This window comes from Falco biarmicus, chromosome 3 (assembly GCF_023638135.1).
Source record: "Falco biarmicus isolate bFalBia1 chromosome 3, bFalBia1.pri, whole genome shotgun sequence".
Taxonomy (NCBI): Eukaryota; Metazoa; Chordata; class Aves; order Falconiformes; family Falconidae; genus Falco; species Falco biarmicus.
Genome location: NC_079290.1, coordinates 77,648,044 through 77,674,784, shown reverse-complemented (window position 1 = coordinate 77,674,784; position 26,741 = coordinate 77,648,044). Strand labels below are relative to the sequence as shown.

Sequence of the window (26,741 nt, the reverse complement as noted above, 5' to 3'; positions counted from 1 at the left end):
CTCTCTCTTCCCCATTTTTCTCTCCTACCCTTCCCTTTTTCACAATGTTTTCCTCCTGCAGTGGGGTCCCAGGCATACGGGAGGCTGTGAATGAAAACCTCTCTTGGTGTTCTGATTCTTCAGCCACCTCCAGTGCCATTTCTCCAGCTGAAAGGCCTCTCTCCTGCTCTAGAGCAAAGAACTCTTCTAGCAGCTCCTCTTCTGTGCCTGATTCATCTGTCTGTCATCATAATTCTGTCCTATCATCACCATCTTCACCTGCGGCAGCATTACTAAGCTCTTCCCAAAATTCATCAGCATCTATTACTCCAAAGGCATCTCCAACGGTGGAGAAATTACCTTATGTACCACATACTCCTTTTCACCTCTTCTCATATGACTTTGAAGAGTCTCCAGCATCTGCAAAAGAAAAGGAAGCAGAAGTGATGAGGGAAAACAGGTAGATTTTATAAAGCTGACATTCATTTTTAGATAAATGAATAACATCTTTCAAGAGTTTTGTAGTAGTAATAGTGCCCTCTTTGTGGTGTATTGTATCCAGAACCTAGTGTATTAGTTTTAGTCCTGTAAGCCTGTATTATGATTTGATTGATATTCTCCCCTTGCCTTTGTTGTCTTCAGTTCATCTCACTTTTCTTCAAGGTCTCTAGTTAATAAGTATCCTGGCCTCCTCTATGCAGTAGGTAAATAACCTGTGATCCGGGAGATCAGAGAAAGAAGCACTGTTTTGCTTTCATTTACAGCAATGTAATTTGCTGGCATGATTTCATGAAAATTAATGGAACTCTTCAGCTATAAAATCAAGAGAAATCAGGTTAGCATTTGGAATTCAGGGGTGAAATCCAGGCTCCTAAGACTGAACTGATAAATCCTGAATTTGTTGTTAGATTACAGTGCATATCCCTGTCATGCAATCTCAACCCATGCTTGTAATAAGGGTAGATTAAACCCTATAAAAGAGAATATAGCACTCAGAATAGACAGTTTTTCCTCCACAACATCTGCTAAGTTCAGTTGCCACTTATGCATTTCTCTTAGATTTTAATTTTCATTTTAAATTTCCCCATCCCACACATTTAAAAAAAAAAATGTTTTGTCTCAATGTGTTTTCAAATAAAGTAGTATGACAATAGGTAGCACTAAAAACAATACTAGAGAATCTGCTTGAAAAGAGGTTGATGATTTTTAGCTGCCTCTTCCAGTCATCAGTGTTCTTTGAATTAGGTGCTGAAAATGTACACATATATTGTGAGCATATTTATTTCTTCCTTTCTCCAGCAGTTCTTCTGAATTTCTTCATGTGAACAAATATTTTCATTCCTTTGATCCTTTTAATTTTCGATCTTTCTCTTCTAATAGGTGGGTGGTTTTCTTCGCTTTTGCATTTCACTGAAAAGCCTGTAAATCCAAGTAGCTGTTGACAAGGAACTTAGTTCACATATCTTTCCTTACCTGCAGCTTGAACACTGAGATTCCTCTAAATTTACATTTTCCTGCATAGGTGCAATTTTCCCTTAGGCCTCTCACACTTATTTATTGCGCTATCATTGCAGTTGCTGTTAGAGTTATACTTTTTAGAGAGTAGATTCCTAAATACCTCCTGTTCCTGCAATACCTCCTGTTCCAGAAATACCTCCTGTTCCTGCAATACTTAGTATTTCTGCAGTGATTCTTTTTTCCTCTGACCATTCTTGTGCTTCTGGTTACCACATAGGATCAAGGGTGTGGTGCCAGGAAGGATTGTGCTGGGTTTGTTTGGAGAAAAAGGAGAACAAAGCTTGCACGGTTTGGGCTATAATGTGTTCATAAAAGAGGTAAATGCCTGGGGTTTCTTCAGAGTAATGACTGCTGGGACAAGGCCGTTGCATCTGCATTGGTATGTGGGACAAGAATGGATAATTGAAGTAATAGCCACTACAGAGGAAGGTTAGAAAGCTAAACATTGTGTTAAGGATACAGATTTACCCTGGTGTGCTGGTTTTGCCTTGCTACTCTTCCAGAATCTCTGTCTCCCTCCAAATTTGATATGTAGGGATGCCATGTCCAGGCCACTCCCTCTGAATTTGATTTTGTTAATACTTGTAGGTCTGAGTCTATTGAAGGTGTATCCTCTCCATTTTAGTGAGAGTTATTTTTGTACTAATTGAAATTCCTTGGTCTGAAAAAGGATTCTGTTCTGTCACCTTTTTCACCGTGCAGAGGAGAAGAAAAGCAAGTGTAAGGGTTGATGAGTATCTCCTTTCAGTTGATTGAAATGGAAATGCAGGTTTCTGTTACTGTCAGGAACATAATGAGGTCCGAGTTGTTCTCAGTACAACAAATTTTCCTGATCACTCACTCAGTATGGGCACAGACAGAACATCTTCTGAGCTGAGCCTGCCAGAGAGAACACCCATGCAAGATTTGTGCTACCAGGGAACATGGCGCTCCACCAGGCCACTGTCTCCAGTTTCCAGGGCAAGAATGCCAGCAAGGCAGTTATTTCCTACAAAATTCCTTTAGTAGCTTAGAAATGTGTGTGTTGGCATTTTTTTCCAAACTTGTTCCCCTGTTCCTGGGCAGGCACCATAGTGTCTCAAAAATAGATGGTCGTGGTGGAGTCTTTTCTAAAACATAAACCTGGAATTGTTGCCAAAGGGGCATGTTCTCTAAAGCATGATCCCTTCCATTATAACAACCCCTAACTGAAATCTGTTCTGATTTTAACACGGGCCTTGGCAGGCAGCAATGCTGTTGTACCCCAAGGAATGAAGCTTGACACTTTGAATGAAATTTTGCATGGCTAGATGAGTGTGCTAAATGGAGCTGAAGGAAACCAACCAGCCTTTTCAAATAAAATTGCTGAGTGAAACTACTGAGTGCTGATGTGTGTGAGAGAAGTAGCAGAGAAAAGATAGGGAGGGTATATTATATCTTATGAATGAAAATATGGAAAATTATGTTGCCTTATTTCCTGAAGTGAATTTTGTTGTTTTGATGAGTTGCCCTTGCAGAGTACTTACATAAAGAGCATCATATGCTTTCCACGTGGGAAGATGGTATTGTTGTGAACAGAAATGTTAACATTTTCCCACATCAGGAATCTCTCCTTGATGTGCTGTTTAAGTACGACGGATAAAAGGCACAGCAAAGCAACACAAATGTCTTTTCTATTCAGTACAAGAGCCAGGATGAAAACGTTGCTACAAGGGACTCTGGGCAGGTGGCCATTCCAGAAGTCCTGGAAACAATTTCTCTTTGATCAGCAAGCTGACATTGAAGTCAAGCAGGTTTTGTGTTTCTTTTAATGGTGGGAATGGCCGATAGAAATTTCTAAAGCCATGCTTCCAGGGACATATCTTTTTAACCACTGTGATGACTTTTTACAGGCATTGTATGAAATGGCTCATAAGCGATGACTTATGTTGGGGGAGGGGAACGAAAATACTGTGTGCTTGAATTGAAAAGAATGTTGATGCTTTCCATTTATACTGCAAACATTCACAAATCATGGATGTCCATGTTCACATCATGCCTTGGGAACACTACTGTTTTCCTTACTTTCACTAGATATGAACACTGCTAACTTGGACTGGTTTGATTCCTTTTCTAATAGCTAGGTGTTGGCTTCCAAAACAACTACTGCATTTAGGTAACTGAACAGTGATTTAAGTATTCCTGTTCTGAGTTGTCACTTGGGAGGACCATTCTAATCTTTCATTATTTACCATACCAGTAGCTCACTGTTTGAATAAAGTATGGCCATATCATGTTTGATATTAAAACGAGATGATAGGTTGCATATTTTGAAGCTGGGATTACAACAATATATTTAGAAGGTGGATGTTTGAGATGTTCTGTGTATGGGATCACTGCCACCCCCTAAATGAGGATTTACTGTTGCATGCTGGCTTGCTGATGGATTCTTTCTGTCTCTCCCTTTCTCTTACTTTCCTTCCCATTTCTTCAGATACAATAGCTATGGCAGCAGCTCTTACTCTTCTCCACGACCTTACTCTGGTGTGAGTGCCCCTACAACACCAACTTCTCGTTATGGGACAACTCTCTCACCACCTCAAGAGACCAAATCTGACAGGTTTGTAAATTAATCAGTGTTTTGACAACAGTTGCTTTATAGAGACAGGATGAAGGAGATAAGTGTAAGCTGTTGTGAATGGGTACTGGAAATATCTTCTAGCCAGATCTTTTCTAATGTTGGAAAGAAAACAAAGAAAAATCTAGACTTGTGCACTTCCCACTCATTCTCAAACCTTTTTCTGACTTTGTGTTAAATGCTGGATGCATTTCCATCCCACTTCTGCTTCTTCCACTGAAATGGCTAAAACATTGTTGCTTCACAACTCTGCTGTTCTAAGTATCAAAAGCTGATCAAAGCACATATTACGTATTTCCATTTTTTTAAAATAATTTTAGACAGTTCTATTTTCACTTCTGTCATCTTAAATCAACTATAAAATCTTGGAAATGTGCTTAGCTTAGAATTTCCTAGGGCATAATTTTTTCCTTCCTTGAAAATGCATGATGCATCTCATTGTATTTCATCAAAGGAAAAATGTTTCTTGTTGTAGGTAAAGCAAACTCATAAGAATCTACTAGTTATACCAGTTATCAGCTCACTTTAAAAAAACAAGGAAGGGGCGGGCGTGGGAATAGGGAACCCCACACCACCACCAAAGAACCAGTATTTTGAGCAATCAGAATACTCTCTTGAATTATGTAAGGTACTAGGGGAAGAAAAGATAGGAAAATATTACGGCTATATGAAGGAAATTCTTCCTGGCAAGAGATTTGGACCAGCAGAAGTTAACTGACTGTTACAACCTGAAAGTAAATGACAGCCTCAAAGGATGTCATGCTGAGTTTAAAGAGGAAAGGTGTAAGTTTTTAATTAATTTAATGTAACAATAATATAATTACATAATTTCCAATTAGGCCACATGGGCTTTGGGTTGCTTGTTGCCCAGTTGTCCTCCTAATTCATAAAACTTCTATTGCCACCCTTTTTTTCAACTGAAGACTTTTTCAGGATAATTTGTCTGTATTCCAATTACTTTTTATTGCTTTTTTTAATATTTCTATATGTGTATAGAAATACATGTATATAAGTTTGTGTGTGCATGTATCTATGATTGAACCTACCTAATGCCTCACATCCTTTCCAGTCTACTACTTGGAATGACTCAAGTTGGGTTCTTCCAGCATGCATGTATTTCTAGCCATGAGGTACTGATTTCATCCTTTTTTCAAAATGAGTAATTACATTAAGCGTATCTTTGGAGAAAGGCATTGTTTTTCATTTGCTCGTCTTCCTAGAGTAACTTCCCTTGATTTGTCTTTCCTGATCTGAATTGAATTATTGCTGAGTGAAACCTTAATAAAAAACTCTAAATTAGCATTTTTACCCCCTTTTACCTCAGCAAAACGGTTGCCAGATAAGCAAGAATTAAAAGTATCCCTCTGCTTTTGAAGTTTTACATTTCCAAGCCCCTTCTGTTCTGAGCTTCTGATTGCTACTGCAGCAAAGAAACCCCAAAGTGGTCAAACACTGAGATGACTAAAGTTCACTGGGTCCGTCCTGCGAAAGGTTGATTGCACTGGCCCAGCTCCAGTAAAGGAAGCAAGTTTTCTCTGCAGCATGGACGTAAGTGCATTGCTGGTTTGGAGCCAAAATGCCTTGGCCCCACAGGATGAAGCTGTAAAATTCACAGATTCATGGCGAGTCAGGCCAAAGGGAAGCTCTGTAATAATCTGTTGTGACTTGTAATGGGTCTCACAGAAGCTAAATTAAAGACCCCTGTACGTTCACGTTTTCAATTGGCAGTGCATGACTTCTCCTGGAAAACATTCCAGTATTTATCATCACTGCTAGGAAAATATTTTATATTTTGAAGCCAGTTTGTCTAGCAGCATCTTCCAGCCATTACACGTCTTCCTGCTTTTCTCTGTAAAACTGGAAAGTACTCTGCTTTCAACTATCAGATCTCCTTACATGTTCTAAGTGTCTGAATACAATGCTCAGAGTTGCATATCTCTATTTCCTTCAGGTTACATTTACAGCTTTCCACCTCACATGATAAAAATATCTCTACTCTTGTTTAAATTTGCAGCTTGCTACTCATGGTAGTTGAATTCACCGGGATTTCTGTATTTTTATATTTGAGGGATGTTACAGCCTGGTGCTTTTTGTATGCTAGTCTCTGAGAAGTGTGAAAAATGTGTGTATGCCACAGCTGCATGTTGCCGGAAGAATAGATGCAGTTGTTTCTGGAAGGATAATTAAATGTACAGGTTCAGATGCCTTTTTGCATCAAGTCTTGGGTTTTTGGAGTGCACTGCCATTGCAGATGTATAGTTCAGCAAGCTCTAATGGAGTGACTGCTCTGAAGAAGGGCAGAAGCCTGCTTTTATTTCATTGTCCTGAAAAACATGCGTTACAGAAATGCGCATGCAGAGATCAATGAACAGAATTTGCTCATTGGAGAGTAGGCTGTTTAGTGCATGATGCAATGCTCTGTGCTAATTAGTAAGTGGAAAGTATTGTGGAAGTTTTCATAGTTCTTCTATCAGTGGTGTTTGCCTTAGAATATGTAAACATTATTTCCTTCTCCTGATGGTAAAAGTTTACACAGATTCAGACACCTAAAAAAAAAGCTAAAAGATGAGGAGGGAGAGGAAGACACTTGATAAGAAGCAGATGCATATCTGTGGTTAGCTCCAAGGTAAGTTTTCTGCTTTCAGTTTAGGATTATAGTTATTCAAAGCCTCCACAGAAAGATTCCTGTCTTTTATCATGCAGGGAAGAGCTTCAGATGCAGTTCCTGGTACTGTTTATCTGACCTTCGAGAATGAGGAGGAAGGAAGAAGCAGCATTTAGAGCAGTGCCCAACAAAATGATTCATGCTCCATTCAGTTACCCTGACAAGCCTTTCAAACCCTTGACTGCATTTTGCTTATGTAAACAAGAGCTACAACTTAGGTGGAAAGAAGCAGTGTGGCTGACATTTTGATATTCATGCTTTTTAAACCCTCTTTGACAAAGAATCCAAAAAAGCAGTATAATTCAGTGCAAAAGTAACTAGTTCTGTTCTTTGAAACCCACATAATGTATATATTTCTGATTGTACAGCAGAAGAAAAGGCTTACTTTACTGTTTCTAGGTTTCTAAATTCAGCTGCAGCCTTTTGCCAACTTCTTGCAATACTGTTGTTCTCTCTCATTTCTCTGGATCCCCTGTGGAGAGGCATATTTCTGAAGCGTATTGCAGCCATGGGAATCCTGGAGGGCAAATTGCAGGGCGCTTTCTGTTCAGCCCTTCATTGGGAGAGAAGAAGGGGTATACTGGTTTGCTCAAATCTCTGCTTGTGAAAGTTGCTTCTAATGTCTAAGAAGTATAACCCAGTGCTCCTGTTTTCCACTGCCAATGACTGCTTTGCTCTGTAAATGTACTCTCCCACTCTTCACAACTTAAATCACCAATTAACTCTTTCACCCAGTTCCTAAAGGAAAAAAACCCCTGTCAGTCTGGATTTCTTAACCTCATAAATTTTGGTAGCAAAAGGGAAGAGCAAGACATAGCTGGAGCATTCCAGGGAGAAAAGCATTTTTCTGTACCTCCAAGTTGCTGCCTTGCCTGGGGGAAGAAGGTGGTATAGGACTCTTATGTGTCTCCATGACTTGTGCTCACACCTAGGATATTCCTGTTTAGCCAAAGACTGTTTTCTCAGACTCTGAATCTAAGATAGTCACTCAATTTGAAAGCTTCAGCCTGGAATCTGTAGCTGAACAGCAGACTTATTACTTGCAAAGCTTCACACCCCCTTACAGTGTGTTTTTGGTGGTGCAGTGTATGTGTTGTTGATCGTGGCCATAGTTAGAGAAGACCCTGAAGGAGTCTAACTTCTAAGGCAAGAGCTTCTGAATTCAGCACCAACTTTAATTAATTTCATTGCCAGAAAAATATTCTGCTGGTGTGGTTGCCAAGGTAGGTTTCTTCTAATGCATTTGCCAGGAGGTGGTTCCCACTGGGCTTGAGAGTTAAACAGTAGCACAGTTAGCCTAGTTCAAAAAGCCTTCTTCTCGGGCCACTGTGTGCCGAGGGAGCAAGAGTTCACGGTCCCCATTCTCTTACCTCTGTTAAATCAAATGCCAGAAAGTTCAGCTTGCAAACCTCCACTTCTGGATCCTCTTGGCCATGCACTGTCCAGCTCTGGCTGGTTCCTCTGAAGTTCTTCCAAATCTCCAAGATTGGTAGGGGCCTGCTATGGTGTCTGCAACTTATTCCTGTTTGATGCACTCTCTAACTTTTCCAGACCATTAGAAAATGGACTAAATAAAGATGAAATATGTTTCACAATCCTTAATCTGTTTCCTGTCTTACTTGCTTTATGATCTATGGCAGTATGTTGCCTTAGGCTCCAGTGATGCAGGGCCTTGAGTGTTGAGTGTTCATCTCCATGTTCTTATATGTCTTTTAAAGGAGATGTACCTTCAAGCATTTATTTCTACAACAGGTGCACACAGACACTGAGATTAGCGTGACTAGGTTATAGGTGATTTTTTCTGCACTGATTTTAAAGACACTTTAAACACCATACCTGAAGCATAAACTTGAAGTGCAGCATAAGTCTGCAGATAATCTTCTTTTGAGTTTTATTCCCTCTCTAGGTGCCTGGAACAGTGATTTTCTGGCAATCTGGTACTTTTCTTTCAACTTTGTGTCTCTTAAAAGCAAAACAAAACAAAGAAAACCCACCTGCTTGAGAATGCTAAACAGCTTTTCAGTTAGACTTTCTACTAAAATTAAAGGTCCCTGTAATTGACAACACTAGGTAGGTGCCGCTGGATGAAGCTTCTTGGCAGGTTCTCTTTTTTTTCTTTTCTATTTTTTTTTCATTAGCCATTCATCACTAATCTGCACTCTGGAGTTACCTCACTCCAGCTGTTAAGCACTAAGGGAAACCAAGAAACCTATGAAACAAAACCCACTATACAGCCTACACAGTTGCTGCCCTCTCGAGAGCAACCTCTCTTTCCTTGGCTTTCTATTCCACTTCTACCATCTCCAGTGTGTCCTAATACACACTTCTGGGCTCTCAGACCAGAGACTGTGGCCATTTTTTTATGTGGTAAATGCCAGGCAGATCTTTCACTCTAAATAACATAATGAGGAAGGGATAGCTTGGTAGTTGATAATAGTGGCCCAGGGCAAAAGCCTCAACTTTATTGCTGAGATTTTAAGAGGAAAAGCGACCTTAGGAATTACTTGATGATTTACAATTTGGGAAGCAGTGGTGGCTTACACTGGCTTAGCTGCTTGTCAAACTACTGTGTAAGCAGTATTCTTGGTGCAGCTTTGGAGGCTTCACCATAGGGCATATGTTTAAACAGAAAATTGTGAGCTGGGTTACAGTTTCAGACTGCAACACGTTGCTGGCTGAGCATGCAGCGCCAGGTGCTGGTGCTCAGGGGAGATACGTACCTTTAGCTGGGATCTATGGGGCATGGGGGCTTTGCAAGCCATTCCTGGGCAATTGGTGACTTGCATGAGGATGAGAAGCTGCAGCCTGGAGAAAGGCAGAACCACAGTGTAAAACCTGTACACATCGAGCTGTGAGAGGAGTGCATATATAGAAAGTCCTTGCGCATTGCCCTGGCTCTGCACAGCGCTGCCCTGCTGCAGCTGGTTTTTGTGTAGTCCTTCAGGCCGGTTAAAAGTCCAATGTTAATCAGTTTTTCTCTTCATCATTCTCAAGTTTCTTTCTCAAAGGAAGCATTAGTCAGTAGTTTTATCTCTCAATTCTCTGTTTATTTTTGAGAGAAGTTTTGTAAAGATTCCTCAAGTAATGTTTAGTCTGTTTGCAAAATCTTATATCAACATGCTTTTGAATTTGCCATGTCATGTAGGGAGACATAACACACGGAGCGTTTAACTGTGAAAAGCAATATGGCTCTTGGCAGCTTTGCCTCCTCTTTTGTTTCTTTCTAAGATGGAAAGTGGATTTATTTTGTTAAAGCCAAGAGACATTTAGAGTTACTTAATGCCTGAGTAGGAGCTGCCGACTTTTGTTCCCTCTCTGTAGCATTCCCATGACTACTGGAGCAGGAGTACTTTGGAAAACTGGGTAATTAGTGCTTCCTTATTAATGTTATTAATGATTCTGACCCTTGTTATATTAAAGAAAATCCTGAATATTAACCTTATGACCTAAAGGGATTTCCTCTCATAAGTCATCTGTGATTTTTTTTATATAGTTCCTAAAAATATACATTTGTATTTAGTATTCTTGCTATAGATATTAATTTCCATATAGCAAATTTTAAAAATTCAACTAATGGAGGAAAGCACAGCCACAAAAGAGTATTTCAGAATTAACATGAATGAAGAACATTTGAAGTTGGTAGCTGCGAGTTTGGTGGAATAAAGTGGCTTAGAGTAAAACTGAAATATTTTCTTTAATTTTCAACAAGATTAGAGTAATTCAGGTCACATATTCCCCTTTGCGCTATATAGTCTGTGATGAAGTATTGTCAGAAAACTGAAAGTACTTGCAAAAAAGTGTGAGATATCTTTTGTCTCTCTGAGCTTCTGTTTTTAATAATGATTGCTAATTCACCGTGTGTCAAATGCAGAAGGTCAGGTTAGCTGAATTTTTATTCAGAAGAGTCGTGGCCTACAATCAATATTTTCATTTTGTGTCCTCTGCCCTGTACATATAGATATATTTTTTTTCCTTCTTTTTCTTTCTTTTTTCCCCCTAGTCTTTGCTTTTTCCTGTGTTCTTCCAACAAAATAGATACCTAATGACCTCTTTGGCCCCAAGTCCTGATGCAATGGTGTGGAGCTATATTCTAAAATCCCCAGACTTAGACTTACTCTTGTTGCGTGTTTTCTTTCTGGAATGAAAGTGTAACAATATAGCTTGTTTAGCTTTTTCTGGTTTTAACAGCAGGCAGAAGAAGGCTTTTCTTAATATTTTTATATTAACAGTCCGTTTTTAATAGCCTTGTGTTCTCTACAAGACTAAGAATAGTAATCAGAGTAAGCATCCTTCTGGATTGTATTTATGGAATTGAACAAATGGTTGATATTACCAGCTGGTAATGTATGACACCAGCCTTACAATGATGGCATATATTAGCTATAACCTGCTTTCGTGAGTTATGCTTTCATAGAGTAATCACATGCTCTTTTCTGTTAAAATCTCTTGCCACCTTTGATTCAATGCCAGAATTTTTTTTAGCCTTTTCCTTACTTACCCATTTTTAAAAACACAGACTGTGACAGTGAGACTTAAATATTCCTGAGGTCTGAAGGTACTGTCACCCTCTAAACAGCACCAAAGCACCAACGTTACCTGGCAGCTGAGCCCACGCCTGTCCCGCCACCTTGTCTGGCCACTGCCGCTGCCATTTGCAATTCAAGTACGAGTTCAGAAAAAGGGAATGTTTACTTTAAACATTTTTACCAGGGGAACACAAAGACAAAAAACCCAAGTTTTGAGGCAAACCAAACATAGACAAATCTCTTTTCAAATTGTTTAGAATATTTGAGGAATATCTCTTACCACTTGCTTTTCCTTCTGGCTGCTTTACAGGTTTGTACACCCTGAAAGTACCACCTGCTTCCTCCAGGTTTTGTTTATGCTCATGTAGTAAATCAAGGATGGAGTTTACTAGCTACTAAAATCTGCTTATTTACAGTTGCACTTCATGTTAAAAAGAGGATTGATGCACCCAAATACCAGCTGTGTTACAGTGTTTGATAGCAACAGTGAAGCTGTGAATGTATGAGGTTTCATAAAGGAAATGGTCTCAGCACATGATGTGAAGTGTGGTCTTCACCAAGGGCACGTGTCCAGTCGAGTGCACTGGACACCGCAGCTTCTAACCACTAAGCGAGCATTAAGTCAGCAATATCAGTGCTGTTTCTTTGCCTGTCCTTTTCTAAATGTGACTGAAAACCCAAAACTTGACTATTTGTGTTTTAAGAAGTCATTGCCACACAAGGAGTCAGCTGCCCATATTCCTGTCTGTTTAATTATGACCTGTTTCAACAGAACCTTCTTGCAGCTTTGACTGTTAGTTTTGACCATTTCATGCAATAAACTGTTGTATGTAACATGGCAGGCCAGAACTGACTGTGTTTGGGACAAATTGATAGAATCAGGTATCTGTGTGCAGGCTGAGCCGTAGCTTGTAACTCAGCTGACGTGTAAACTCATAAAATAACCAGTGGGAAATACCAAGTTTTGGCTAGTTATTATTGATTTGATTCGTTTCCAGGAGGTGGCAAACTAATATGGAACATGGATACTCATTTTCAGTTTTGTCTTAAACATTGGCCTTTTTTTCTGACTGTTTGGCTGTAGATCTTTTATTTAGATTGTGAGGCAGCTGTTCATACATTGCATATTTTAGCCAAGTGAGCAATGCTAGCCAAACTCTGCTAGATCAAACCTCCAAACAAGGTGTTTCAGCATTTGGAGACATTTTACTACCAAGTTCAGGTTAAAATCCCATCTGCAGGACTGAGCTGCACATCTCCATGTGATTCCCCTGTAATCCTGTGGATAAGAATGTGTCTTTGCTGTGGAGCCCCAGAGCTTAGAGCTGAAGGTTTCCAACCTGCTAGATGCTGTGCAGACCTACAATCATTCTTTTGGTCTCTCAGCACCACCCCATCCTTCCCCTTAATTTTCTTTCAGGTTCTATGAAGTCATAACTTCCTTTCATTCCAAATGGAGTTTGCAGACTTCAGGGCAGGCAGCTGGATAGGATGGAATGGGATAGGATAGCAAGCTGAATACACAGAACAGATTGAGCTCAGACCTGATAGCAACAATTTTGCCATCCCTTCCAGTTTATTTTCAGGTGTCTTCACATGGAGGCAATGTCCTGTTTTCCCCTTCCGAGAGCAATTTCTGATGATATATCCAACCTTACTGCCATATTACTAGCTTTTGAATCTTAGTACAGTGGTGCTACTGTTTCTGCTGAGAGCTTTCTCTTGCAACATGCACTAAAAGGTCAGAAGGTAAAATAAATTTAAAATATGTTCAAGGAAAAAATCACCACACGTACTTGACTGTCAGAGTCTGAGATTATTTTTTTCTTTTCTTGGTGCTGAGGCATTTTTTTTTTCTGCTTTTCTTGGTGCTGAGGCATATTAGAGATTTTTATGGTTTTGAGCGTGATCCAGCATTGATACTGTAGCTCTGGAAGAATGCCAGCAGGGAGCCTTACAGAATATCAAGTTTTATACCATCTTATGTAATGTTTATGTGGGTGGGATAAGACATACTGAAATTCAGTTTATTGAAATTGTTGAAATTATATTCATACTGCCCTGATGCCAGTGAGACTGAAATGCCTGTTTTGCGGCATTCCTACTCACACATAGACATAGACACTCACGGAAGAAAGGTTTGTGTTAATGTTTTTGTCTTCTGCGCCTATTTTCACTGGTGAGCTGGTGCCATTACACTAAATGCCTACATTGTGCAGCTATAAGCATGTAAATAAATAAGGGAAAGGGTCTGAGTTCTTAAAAGTAATGAAAATTTATTCAGGTTTGCAGTGCTGGTTTGAGAACCTTCCTTTAGAAAGCGTTTAGTTTCTTTTCAGAAAAGGCAGTATCTATTTCTCTCATTAATCTTTTCACTGCAAAACTCATGTTACAACAATGCACAGAAACCATTCTACATAAGTTACGTCTTTTTGATTTTATCAGTATAATTCAATCATTGTGGATATATTTACATCTGTATAAAGCTACTCTGTACAATACAGATTTTTCCTGTCTTAAGAGACAGGAAGAAAGACATGTTTACACTGAGGTTACTCTATTACCATGTGGGAGTTTGGTGGTACCAATACCACCATGTTGGGGGAAAGATACGTGATAGGAGCCAGTCTCCTAGCCAATGTAGTACTTGCAGTAATAAAAATAAATAAAAAAATCTGTGTCAAGACCAAACTGTAAATGAATATAAATGTAGCATTTTTGAATTGTATTTGCTACCTGAAGCTGTTTAATCTAAAATAAATAAATAAATAAATAAATAAATAAAATAATCATTTACATATCTGAGAACTCTTTACTGTAGAGGCTGTCATTTCTGACAAAAAATGTCCCAGTTTTTTGTCTGGGCATTTACTCACCGTATCTTATTCATCTTAACAGCCTTCTAAGCAACAGCTGGAAGTGTGATAGTCATTGCTGGTGGGACATTGAACCTTCATTACAGTGACCTGCCATGGAGTGTCCAGTTCATAGCTATTGTCAGAGGACTGCAGAGAAGGTCCCCTTTCAGACTAATTCTTGCTTAGCCATAAAACAGGTTGTAGAAGACTGGGTTTGAGGTTTTTGGGGGGTTTTGTTCACTGTGGACAGAACAAGAACAAATGGGTCTAAATGGCAAAAAAAGAAAATTTAGGCTAGACAGCAGAGAAGCCTTTCGGTCTAGCAGGGGTAGTTAAGAACCAGATGGTTGTGGTACATCCATCATTAAGGATTTGTAAGGCAGGTCAGGCAAACAGTTTTCAAGAATGGTTTGAGAAGACTAAAACCTGCTGTGGGCAAGGAGAGAAGAATGGGTATTCTGTTCTCCTTCAGCCCCATTTCCTCGGATTTTTGAATAATGATTTTGATGGTATTTAATGATTATTATAACTAGCTGTGCTGTCCCTGTGTGTTTTACTCCTGTTTGCTCTTGCAGCATGTGCAGTAAGGAAATCATGATAACAGAATTTGTTAATGTATAAAGGAAAAACTATGCCCCTGTCTGGCAGAGCATTCAAATTCTGAAGGGCAGCTGGGACATGTTTTAATGGAGGACTTAGCAGACCTGGCTTAACAGTTGGACTTGATGGTCTTAAAGGTCTTTTCCAACCTAAATGAGTCTATAATTATATGATATCTTCTTTAACTTTTGTTTTTCTCTATACAGGATTCTCAGGTGTTTGTGACACGTCTGTTTTTGAGACCTCATTGCATAACATACTTGGAAATTGCTGGGAAAATAATCCAGCTTTTTTTTTTTCTTTAAATTTTCAAAACTCCTTTACAGGATTCATTTTTTCAGTTAACATGATTAACAGTAAAAAAAAAAATCTATTTAGACAATATTGCAGTTAAAATACACTGCAGAATTCTTACACATACTTTATTTTATTTATACTTCAGAAATTTGGCAACTTAAGAAGACTACCCTATCTCTGGTTCTTCAGCTTGTCACAGCATCTAAAATCAATTTAGCAAGAAGATACTTAACCAGTGCTTTGAAGTATCCATACATAAATATTGCCTTGTCATTCTGTTGGTTGGGATTATGTTTCTTACTGAATGATTGCTACTCATTTTTTTGCCAGTATAATCAATAAAAGTGACACTGAGAAATCTGATCTTCCCTCTCTGCAGGCCAGCTTTGGGTGGTCTCCTTACATCATCTTTTCGGCAGCACCAGGAGTCCTTGGCAGCAGAAAGAGAAAGACGACGTCAGGAGAGAGAAGAAAGGTTGCAAAGGATAGAACGTGAAGAAAGAAACAAATTCAAGTAGGAACCAAATTTGTTCTCAATCTGTTACTTTAATGCATGATGGATTTGTAAATCATTGAGACATTCAATTGCAAAATAATTGAACTGATGAATAGTTTGTGCATCTCTTTAGACACCTTTCTTGATCTAAGTATCTTAAGAATTGATACATTAAACACATCGTGATGAATTTTGGCATTTAATAAACCAGCAATCTTTTTAAAGACAGCTATATATTCACCAATTATACTGTTTGGGTATCTGCAGAGGCCAGGTTTTATTAGCTAATATACTTCCTGACGTATAATCTCAGTGAGGCATAGGGTTTGAAGATTCAAACTAAAAGTGTTTTGCTGTCTTGGGATGTATGGTAGTGTTTTTAAAGTATTTTTTCCTGCTTTTCTCAACATGTGTCTCTTCCTTCTGGAAACAACTGTCAGAAAGTAATTAGCGAAATTATTGTTCAAACCATGGCCAGATGAAGGCCTCAGCTGAATATAAGACTCTCCATTTTCACATCAGAAAACATTTTCTGTGTTGTGGGATCCCAGGGTGTGCTGCCTGAGGATAGTGAGGCAAGCCCTCTCCTTTTAAAACCATGCCTGGAAATCCTAGCACAGGCATTAGCAAAGACTGCAGTGGGCTTAGGATAGGTAAGGAGACTATACCTGAAGTGGTTTCCCTACTGTCTGAAGAGTGTACACTAAGAAACTAATTTGTTTCCTCATAAACAGAAGTGAAAATTAAATATATTGTTTAGTAGTTAGAAGACATCATGTAGTATTCTAAAGAATGGTTGGATAAAAGTTTTGTAGCCTTAGAGTTGGTATTTGTGGAGAAGATGGCACTGGGTTTCATGTGAGCTTGTTTATTAGTATGCAGGATTGTTTTCACTGTAATCATCTCTTTAGTAAGAAGAGGAAATGGTCTGTGTCACAGTGAATTTGGAAAGAGAAGTAACTTACTAGTGGGTGGTTGGTTGGTTGGTTGGTTGAAGGAGATATTCTCCTGGCTCCAGAAGACAGTTAGTTTTGAAGCAAATGAGAGGCGGAGGGAAGGTGGAAGAGCACCATAATAGGATCTTTGGCAGCCAAAAGCTGCCCAAGTTCTCCTGAAACAGAAACAATCAGGTCCCAGTCTTCAAGCCTCTTCCAAAAACTCTCCCTCTAAGTGGTATCATCAGGCTGCAGCAGGCTGCCGTGGACAGCCAACATGATCTTTCAGAAAGGAAACTCTCAGACCAAAAAAGCCACCAGGACATTTGGCAGCTTGACCTGTTTGAATAACAGATCTGCACATTTCCATAGAGGTTGGCTACAGTAGTTGTTCTGTCACAAATAAGAGCTTCCTTAAAGTCAGAAAAAGTATTTTTTAAAAAATGTACGTCTTCATCCCATTATTCGAGATTCAGAAACTGGTTAACTAAACATTGTGATTGTGTTGCATATTTAAGATGACAATTTTTCACTGCCCAGTGCTTTCATCTTCTAAATTTGAGTTCCCTTGTCACCCGAAAGGTGTACCTTGAGTTTGAGTTGAGGGTCTCCAAAGCCACCATACTTCACAGACAGACAGCATCCCACAGTTGACTAAACAGTCTGGCAGGAGGAGGACAAAGCCACAGCAAATAATCATGGACAGTTTCGTAAGAGTTCTTGGGATTACATTATCGTATCATCAGTCTGGCTAGAAACCCAGTCTCTGAAGATGTATTTTTGATTAAAAATAGCACTTGAAATTCACAGCCTTTAAACTCGTGAGCAGTACTGGATTTACCATCATGACTCATTTGTTATCTCATTCTTTCCAACTCTGCCTCAAGAACATTGCACTAGGTTCTGGCACCGTTATTGACAAATCGAGGATAATTTAAAGGAGAGCATCACAAGTTGTGAAAGGTTTTGGTTTTAGGAGGAGGATTAAAAAGCTTCATAAGCTACTGCTAGGAGAAGGAATGCTGTACATAATGAACATTTTTCTCAGTAGAAAGACTGTTGTACCCGTTGCATATGTAGAACAATGTCTCCTAAAATACAGGGTTATTCATTGGCTGAAAGGAAGGGTGAAAGTTGTCAGAGGGGAAAGAGTTAAAATTTGCCTGCTGAAAAATTCCTAGATTATTTTTTTTCCCTGGAGTTATTCCCATAGCTATTGTAATTCCAAAGAATACTCTGAAAATATTATAAAAGCGTAGCCAGTTCAGCGATTCAAAGGTTGTGGAGACAGCCTGAAACAGTAATATGTGTTCCCTGGTAACAGACTGTTGAGGAGCACTTGGAAGCAAATGTTTGATAGCTAATGGTATAGTACATGATACATAATTCATTTGATGATACAATATAAAGGGAAGAAATAGTTTTTTATTCATAAATGGAGTAGCTCTAAAAATCTTTCTGGTACTCACAGGTTACGCTGTAGAGGAATCTAACAGATAAGGTGAAAGCCTCATGAGTTTTGTCTACCAGATTCAACAAAACATTAAAAATATATTGTAAGGAACTATCTTGCTGTGATATGGAGGCAGGCTGGACATTCACTGGGTCCTGCTGTGCTCTGAGTTAAATTTGCATCTTCATTTGTGGATGTGATAGTACTGCCTGAAATCAGTGCTCAGGTGTCCAGCAAAGCTGCCTTGGCAAAAGTTAAGTTTGTGAGTTACTTGAGGAGCTGTGGGAAAGGCAGCTGAGACAGAAGGGAGGTATCTAAAACGCAGGGTGAAAAACAAAGACGTGAAAGGCTGTAACCTGTCTGGTTATCCTGCATGCACCTTGTATGAACAAAGAATTGTCCTACTCGGTAATGCCAGTCCACTGTCCTGTTTCCAATTGTGGCAACTAAAACACACTGAGAAAAGGTACATTAGAAAGAGAGGCAATACAGTATGCTCCCTGCCTTGGTCTAGCCTGCCAGGTGCCAAGGTTCCTGTTTTGGGGTATTCTAGATAGAGCAAATGAGGAATGGTTTAACAGCCACTAATGTGTCTGCTCATTATGGATAGGACAGTTCATTGTATCTAATTTTGGATACCAGGTTTCAAAAGGTGCTTCAAGGTCTTCACTTTTTGGTGTTTTTTTTTTTTATAATTACTTGTAATGGTCTTCCAAAGTACTTATTTGGTGTACACATGTGGTGTATGCATGGATGAGTAAGTGTACAAACACACATTTCAGCATTTTATTTTTTAAAAAAACTAATAATTTTTGTCAACAATAGCCTTCATTGTCTCTGATCAGCTTGTTTGTACTGCTCTTGGTTACTCCTACTGTACTTCCACTTCTGTTACTTCTCTTACTCTTCTGGTTTCCTCTGCAATTTACTGCAATTCTCTTTTTAGCCGTGATTATTTAGACAAAAGAGAAGAACTAAGACAAGCAAGAGAAGAGAGGTTTGTATATAATGCATCCATCCTTCCCTCTGGTTGTTTGCACTTGCTATATTCTTTACTGTGAAGCTGTCGTGTATTTGCATTTTTAACTCTGCATGTACAGAACTCTTCTATTCCAAAAGATTTCTATAAGAAAGCAGTTGTTTCGTTAAAGAGGAGAATGAAGTCCAGCTGTAAGCACAGCAGTAAATGAAGAGCAGTGGGACTGGAATGCATAAGAATGATTGATGATCTATCTTTTATCTATCTGTGTGGGAAATAAGCTTACTCCATTTGCCTCAGAAATTTGCCCAAATTCAGTATAGTTATAAATTGAATAAGTCTGTCTTTCTCGCCCAGTGGGTCCCAAGCTTTCTGGAGGGTCAGAAAAGGCAACTGAGGATAAAGGAAACTGGGGTTACAAACATTGCAAAACTGCAGTCACAGGCTGATGGAAATGGATCTGACCCACTCCCAGCGTATTTTAATCTTTCAGGGCCAAGTTTTCTTTGCCAATCTCTCTAAACAGCAGCAAGTAAATTACAAAGCTTAGCAGTGTTTATCATTGGGACACTGTATTAGTTTTTGTCATGGTTTAACCCCGGCCGGCAACCAAGCCCCACACAGCCCCTCACTCACTGCCCCTCACCCAGAGGGATGGGGAGGGGAATCAGAAAGGAATGTAAAACTCGAGGGTTGAGATAAGAACAATTTAGTAGGTAAAGCAAAAGCCATGCATGCTTTTTGAAGCAAAACAGGGAATTCATTCACCACTTCCCACGGGCAGGCAGATGTTCGGCCATCCCCAGGAAAGCCGGGCTCCATCATGCGTAACGGTTACTTGGGAAGACAAACGCCATAATGCCAAATGTCCCCCCCTTCCTACTTCTTCCCCCAGTTTATATACTCAGCATGATGTCCCATGGTATGGAATACCTCTTTGGCTAGTTCGGGTCACCTGTCCTGGCTGTGTCCCCTCCCAATTTCCCGTGCCTCTCCAGCCCTCTGGCTGGCAGGGCCCAAGAAATCAAAAAGTCCTTGGCTTAGTATATACATTAACCAGCAACAACGAAACCATCAGTGTGCTGTCAGCATTGTTCTCATATCAGAGCCAAAACACAGCACTGTACCAGCTGCTAAGAAGAAAATTAACTCTATCCCAGCTGAAACCAGGACAGTTTTATCAAAATACTATATTTAAAGGGACTGAAGGTTTGGGATTGTTTTCCTTTTTTAAATTCAATTAAAGTTTAGAAACTCTAGGCTAAGCTGGGAGCTATGTGCTTATGAAAGCACATTTTTCAAGGAATACTCAATTAGAGACCTTTGCCTTTCAGTAGCTTAATCTCTACCTCCACTAGTAATTACACCCTGGAGGGAGCTTTTGTTTTTACCTGGAAAATAAGCATATTTCTGAATAAATAGTAGATGAAAAATAATCCAGATTGATTCAGTTCTGCTTTTATGGCCCCTAGAGATTACTTTCTAGAGATACTTTTGGATTGTCAAGAATCGGAACTACATTATCAAAGAGAGCAGCCATCTCAGAAATCGTGTTTCCTCATTTTGTTTGGGGTTTTGGGGTTTTTTTTGTGTTTGGTTGGTTGGTTGGTTGGTTGGTTTGATTTTTTTTCCCCACAAAATCATCATACAGGAGGCAGTTAATTTCTGCAGCCTGAAGTCTGATCTATTGTGGCTGAAGTAGTAATACTGAAAAATTATTTTGACATCTCAAAGAGTAAGAAAAGTGGATGGGCTTTCCTTTGTCCTTTCAGCCAAAGCAATTGCAAATAGTTTAAAGCATTTTATAAAATGAAACGCGTCTGAACACATAAGCATCGTATACTGATCTTAGCTGCATAAAATCTCTTACAATTACTGTGCTCATTAGAAAAAATCGAAACAAATTACAATCGAGCTCTCCAGCACTTTCAGGTTGTAAGGGAATGTACCAAGTAAACTGGAGTATTTTGGGGGAAGTATTCACCAGCAGGAGGGCATCACTGCTGTGCAATGAGACAATTTCACTGGCCATTAGGAATGTGTCTTTATCCTTAGGGCTCTTTTGAACTGAAATGTTAGACTATCAGTTCTTCCTGATAAAGAGGAAAGATATGTTTACTTTGATAGCACATAAATATTGGAGAAAACTTCTGCAAGAGAGTCTTACACAAGTAGTCCATTGCAGTGGCCTTCTGTAACTAATTTTTAACAAACACCTTTGCATAAATGCAGTTTCATTTCTTATAGCAAGTTTCATGTTGACTTGTTTTAAGAGAATGCATGGACTGTAAGAAAGTGCTATAGTCAAGGTGCTAAAATCCTAGGTAAAATCTGGATTGTACATTTCCTCTGTGTCAGTTTGGAAAAGTAGTATATAATATAAAGCATATAGGAAAAACTTAAAAGCACTGGTTTGTCTAAATTCTGTCAACATTTTGCAGCATTCTGTGTACTGTGGCATCACCCTGGAGCTCCAGAATACAGTCACTCACTTTTCCAGTGGCTCCGAGGTGGTCTTGGTATGAGGGAGAAAGATTCCTGCAGTTCCAAGGGGTCTGAGTGTAACTCAGCACCATTTGTTTAACATGTTCTTGCTTTTCAATTATTTGAGGCCTCTTTTACTTTGCTTGGTTGGGTATTTTCCAATGGTAGTTTAAAAATAAACCCCAGAAAGGTGAGCATCCAAGCCCTCTCTAGTGTGATTTATGGCTCAAATGCTTTCCACCCTATGACTTTGTTGGTACATAAACATTTTAAGTTGCCCTCAGGGCATTGCTCCCAGACCTAGAGAACTTGCAATGATGTTTTCATCTACCCGAAGATAATGAGGGGAATGTCATGTTCGTGAGGTATACCAAATGGATAACCCACAGACTTTTGCCTCTGTCTATAAAGAGGAGTCAGCATAGATGTGATGATGTCTGCAGGTTTCCATGGTGTAAAGGAATATGGCAGTATATACAAAGGAAATGTGTCAGTGCTGTAGTGGAGGAAGCAACTGCAGCAGAGGATGGTAGTTTGTCCTTTCAACTCCGTAATATTCTGGTCTTCACAAGACCTTGTGTATTTGATGCTGGCATTCATTCATTAAGACACTGGGCAGAAACAAAAAATAACCTAAATAAATATAATTTTTCAAGTATTAAGTGTTAATAACTGATTCTTTAATGATTTTTATTTCTCTGTTAAATTGCTGTATCTGCTTATTAGTCTTCCCATCTGATAACTTGTTATGCTGATATGCTGCCATGGGAGTTGCTGTTCTGGTTCCCTTTTTTCTTTCAGTATAGTCAACAGACACATTTTGAGAAAGCATATCTTGATGATGTCCCCTGCTTTGCTGGTTGGCTATGCAGCACACAGCTACAGAAGCTAAAATGGTAAAGCAGCTGAAAAAGAGCTGAGGACAATAAAACATTGTAGCTCCCCCCGTTATAGAAGGATCCATCCAGATATTTGTTGTAGCCTGTTGGCAAACTGCACAGCCCTCCTTGGTGGCAATCGGCTGGGCTGTACCTGTTTGAGCTGTGATCAATCTGAATGGCTCTTCATGGGTCTGAAGTCCCATCTGCCCTCCTTGTGAGGAAGCAAAAGGCACAATACCTAAGTGCCCGATGTTGAGAGAAGACTGGCTTTGTGAGCTGTAACAAAATGCTGTGCTAATGCCAGCAAAAGACTTTCTCCTCTATTGAAAGGGCAAAAATCATTTTCGAGAATTGGCTTCATGTTAGAACTGTAAACAGTTTCTATTTTATAACCATACAAGTATGTGGCTTGTTATATTTTCATCCAGAGTCTGTAGGGGTTCTTTTTCTTGCAGAATTTGTTCAAAGCCTGCACGTACCTCTGGAGGAATAAAAGAAAATGGGTTTGTTCTTCACTATTGCTGTTCACAGTAAAGCAAATTGCCTCTGAAAACTCAAGGACTGTTCTTCAAAGACGTGTTTCTGTGCACTATATGGATGTTTGCAAATGTGCATGCATGTGTGGCTACCATATGTAGTAAGCATGTTTGTTACCACATATGTCTGACTTCTTTACCCTGTCTGCTTTTAATGCACCCTCGTACACTAATTCGGGCTGTCAGTGAGGCAGAAGGGGGGAGGAGAGGTGTTCCCTTTTACAAAGTGTTTACAGTGGTGGGAGGATGACCACAGTGTTTCAGGGACATAAGCAGTAGTCTTGATTAACCTGTTTAACACTTCACTTGTGGGTAAGACAAACAGTCTAAAGCCCCCTCCAGCTGCATTCATGAATTTATTCCTTAGCAAATAATGGTGGATAAAATTAGCAGACATCTGGAAGGGGCACATACTTCAAAGTTATTTTGGTCGAAATGTATAAAGCACACTATGAAGAATATGATTGGTAGCTGGTCTTAATAAACAGTGAGTTCTGCCTGCCTAAAATGCAAAACAGATGTATCTTTGTTCTTTTAAAGTGACTTTGATGAATAAACTACATGTGACGTCAGGTACAAGCTATTGGATGTCTGAGTCCGGCAGAGAAATTTTTTAGAATAAAAAAAAAAGAAAACTTTCCATTGTAGACTCTGGAGAGAACAAAGTGAATTCCAGTGCATTGCTCTCAGAGCAAATAGAAGCAGGTTCAGAGACTTTAGATAGTCAATCCAAACATTTATTGTTATTATTTTCAGGGAGATCTGGTTTTGTCTGCTGCACTGAACCGTTTTCTTCTCCTTGGAGCAAGTCTCAGCCTTTGGCTATTTGCATAAATATTAAGGGACTCTGGCTTTGGAGGCTTTTTTTTTTCTTTGGGTTTTTTTCCCCTCCCGTTTTAGTTTTGGGAGAGGGAGGGCTGGGAGGAGGAGAAGGAGGTGAACAGGAGGGTGAAAAGGAGGACACAAATGATTCCAAAAGGAGGAGTATTATGCAGACACAATGCTACATCTAAAGACTCTTTAACTCTGCTGGTATTTGCTTGTATTTTGTCATGAGCAATTTAACATTTTTCAGAGCAATAGTCTTTGCTTTGGTGTGCGTTTGGCAGCTTGAGCAGGCAGGCAGTTCAGTGCTGTATCCCTTGTGTCACAAAGTCAGCTCATACTCTGCAGGTGTTTCATCCATAAACAAGCATCAGCCACAGACTTCTCTTTCTTTACGGAAACCCTCTGGAATTTAACTTTCAGATACAAATACTTGGAGAGGTTGGCAGCAGAGGAGTATGAGAAGGAGCTGAAGGCTCGGAGTGTAAGCCGAGGCAGAAGTGAGCTGTCCTTGAACCTGAGATCTCCTTCAGCCCCATCCTCACCTTTACCCAAGTGCGTCAGCCCAGCATCCATAGAGTCCCAGGAAGAGCTGAAGACCCCTTCCACTCCTTGTGGGACACCTCAGCCCTCAGAAGGTAAGTGAAAAGTAAAGAGTGGTGTTCTTATCACAGTTTCTCTTGGGCTAGCAGTGTTTTTTGATGTACGAGTGCAAGAATACAACCTCTGAGATGCCAGAGTATAGAGTATTATTATATTGTTTCATGCTGTCTTCCTAAATTTCCTGGTTTTGCATAGATTTGGATGTCTTCTAGCCTATTCAAGCAAAGAATATACTGCTAATTGTTGCTATGATTTATATTATCTTTGTCTGTTGCTATTACAATGGAATAATTGGAAAATACAGCATACAGAGGGTCTTAATTTTAGCATCATGTTCCTTGTGTATTAGAAGTTACTGACTAGACCAACAATATTCCTGCCAACAGATTTTGCTTATGTGGATTCTCTGAAAGAAATGCAACAGATGAATGCCAAGATTATAATAACCTTCCAGCAGAGCACAGGCTGAATGGGACAAACAGAAAAGGTCTTGAATTAAAGGCAGGGAGGGTGTGTTGGTTATTTTTAACACCAACAAAAACTCTTAAAATTGTAGCACAAGTAGTAAAGGACTTAAAAGAGACCACAGACAATTAGTAAAAAGGAAAGTATAATTAGTGTTTGCACGGTTGGTTTGCTGTCATATAATTTATTGGTGTACAGAGCAATATTTTTTGTGTGTGCACGTCATTCTGCTGCTTGCATCATGTACCCCTCCTTCAGTCCTCAAGAAAACACCCACCATGCAGATTTATATGTGCCACATGATGTTGCATTAACATTGGGAGCTACAATGCATGTTGAGGGTGAATTATCTCCATCATTCATTTTTATTTTATTTGATTTCCTGCTTTGTGCTATTGGTGATTAATGCATTTGTAACATGCACTGCTTGGTTTTATTGAGTGTTATGGCTGGTAGCATGCTATAAAGCAAGGCAATTTAAGAAAAAAGTTACAAATACTGAATGTAGCACATGTTTATCCTTGCCATACTAAGTAGGTGATGTTTATTTAATTTAGGTTTATGTATTTTCCCAATTCTGTTCCCAGTTTTCTTGTCTGGCACCTTAAAAGTCTCAGTGGAATCATTTGAACTTAAAAAACATGGATATTTTCCTGTAACGCTGATATGCAGAAATATCCAGATGCCCATTTTTTTAGTGCAATATTGCTTTGAGAGCAAATAAGCTGCATTTTTCCACCATTAGGATTTCAGAGCTGGGTAGGGAGCAAGTATCTCTTTTACGATGATTATTTAACATATTTCTCCTGGAAGCATTAAAAAAAAAATGCAGTATGAAATGGAGCAGCACAATCCATTTGGAGAATAAATTTAGAGCAGGTGTACAGAGCAACTTTAGGTGGCTAGAATATGGCAAAGCTATCAACACATGGGTAGGCAGGACATCTCTACTAAAACTTCTGGCAATATCACTAGGCATCAGAGGGCAGCACCCTGGAAGCCTGGCAAATGGACTGCAATGAGACAACATATGAATGGGGCAGGGTAAGCCTTCAGCCAAGGGCAGCTGAAGTCAGATGGCCAGAATGGCACCAGAACAGGGGCCTGAAATCTGTATACCTCAGTGGGAGCTGTGCATGAGGAAGGACTGCTGTTTCAGGCCTACCAAAAGCATTGGAAAGGCCATATGAAGTAATGAGCACGTGGGCAGGGCAGGCTTTCTCCTCTCAAGGTAGCCAGACTATTGGAAATAAGCCAACAGCTGGCAAGCTTTGTGCCATGGCCTCTAGACTATTATAAGTTGCTTCTGCTCCATAATGAATTAAAATCTCAACTGTTGCTGTGCTCAGGAAATGTCATGAATCCGACTTTAACAGATAAAGAAACTGATGCATTAACTTGCATGAGCCATGGACAGAACCCTGATTACTTGCACCCCAAGCAGTTGGTTTTGAACAGGGGGGTGACCATCTTCCCAAGCAAGGATCAAACGGCAGAAGGAAAACACTTCTTTGGTTCTGTGCATAACACCATCCAAAGACTCTGCAAGAATACTGTTAACGGATGTGTAATACTCATCTGCAGAATAAAGAACCTGAAGTCAAAAGGGAAGTGCATTCCTATACTAGCAAAACAGTAAGTGATTTTCAGAGTCAGCTTTATTATATGCCATTTGTACTTCAGCACTCCTTTGGCCATCCAGTATCTACTGGGTTTAAGAAGGAAATGGATTTTGTCTATGGAACTTTGTCCCATGCTGTGAAACATCTCAGTATCATTACCCAATATAAAAATCTGGATTTACTGAGCTGAAGTGTTTTCTCATATAAAACAATTGGTTCCACTAAAGTAATCAAGTCTTGTAAGACTTACTCTTGTAAAACTTGGGGTATGGCATTCAGAGGAAATGAAGGCAGTCTCATAACTGCGAAATGGAACTTAATATTTTTTTTTCAGAGCAGCTACTTCCTCTTTTGTAATTTCATTGGAGAATATTTTATGAAGTGCACATGTGCAGTAAAGGAGAGCAACAATAACAAAGACAT

The 26,741-nt window shown here is 39.5% G+C and overlaps 1 protein-coding gene across 4 annotated transcripts in view; it reads left to right on the top strand.

Moving 5' to 3' along the window:
* Positions 1–26,741, top strand: part of FHOD3 (formin homology 2 domain containing 3) — a 417,034-nt gene that overhangs the window by 314,392 nt on the left and 75,901 nt on the right. For 2 of the 4 annotated variants that reach the window (XM_056332745.1, XM_056332743.1), the window contains exons 12-16: positions 62–439; positions 3,950–4,075; positions 15,419–15,553; positions 18,870–18,920; positions 24,052–24,266. In XM_056332745.1, the coding sequence (XP_056188720.1) occupies positions 62–439; positions 3,950–4,075; positions 15,419–15,553; positions 18,870–18,920; positions 24,052–24,266 (905 nt within the window). The remainder of the gene's footprint in view (positions 1–61; positions 440–3,949; positions 4,076–15,418; positions 15,554–18,869; positions 18,921–24,051; positions 24,267–26,741) is intronic. The other 2 variants (XM_056332744.1, XM_056332746.1) reach the window with 2 other exon arrangements.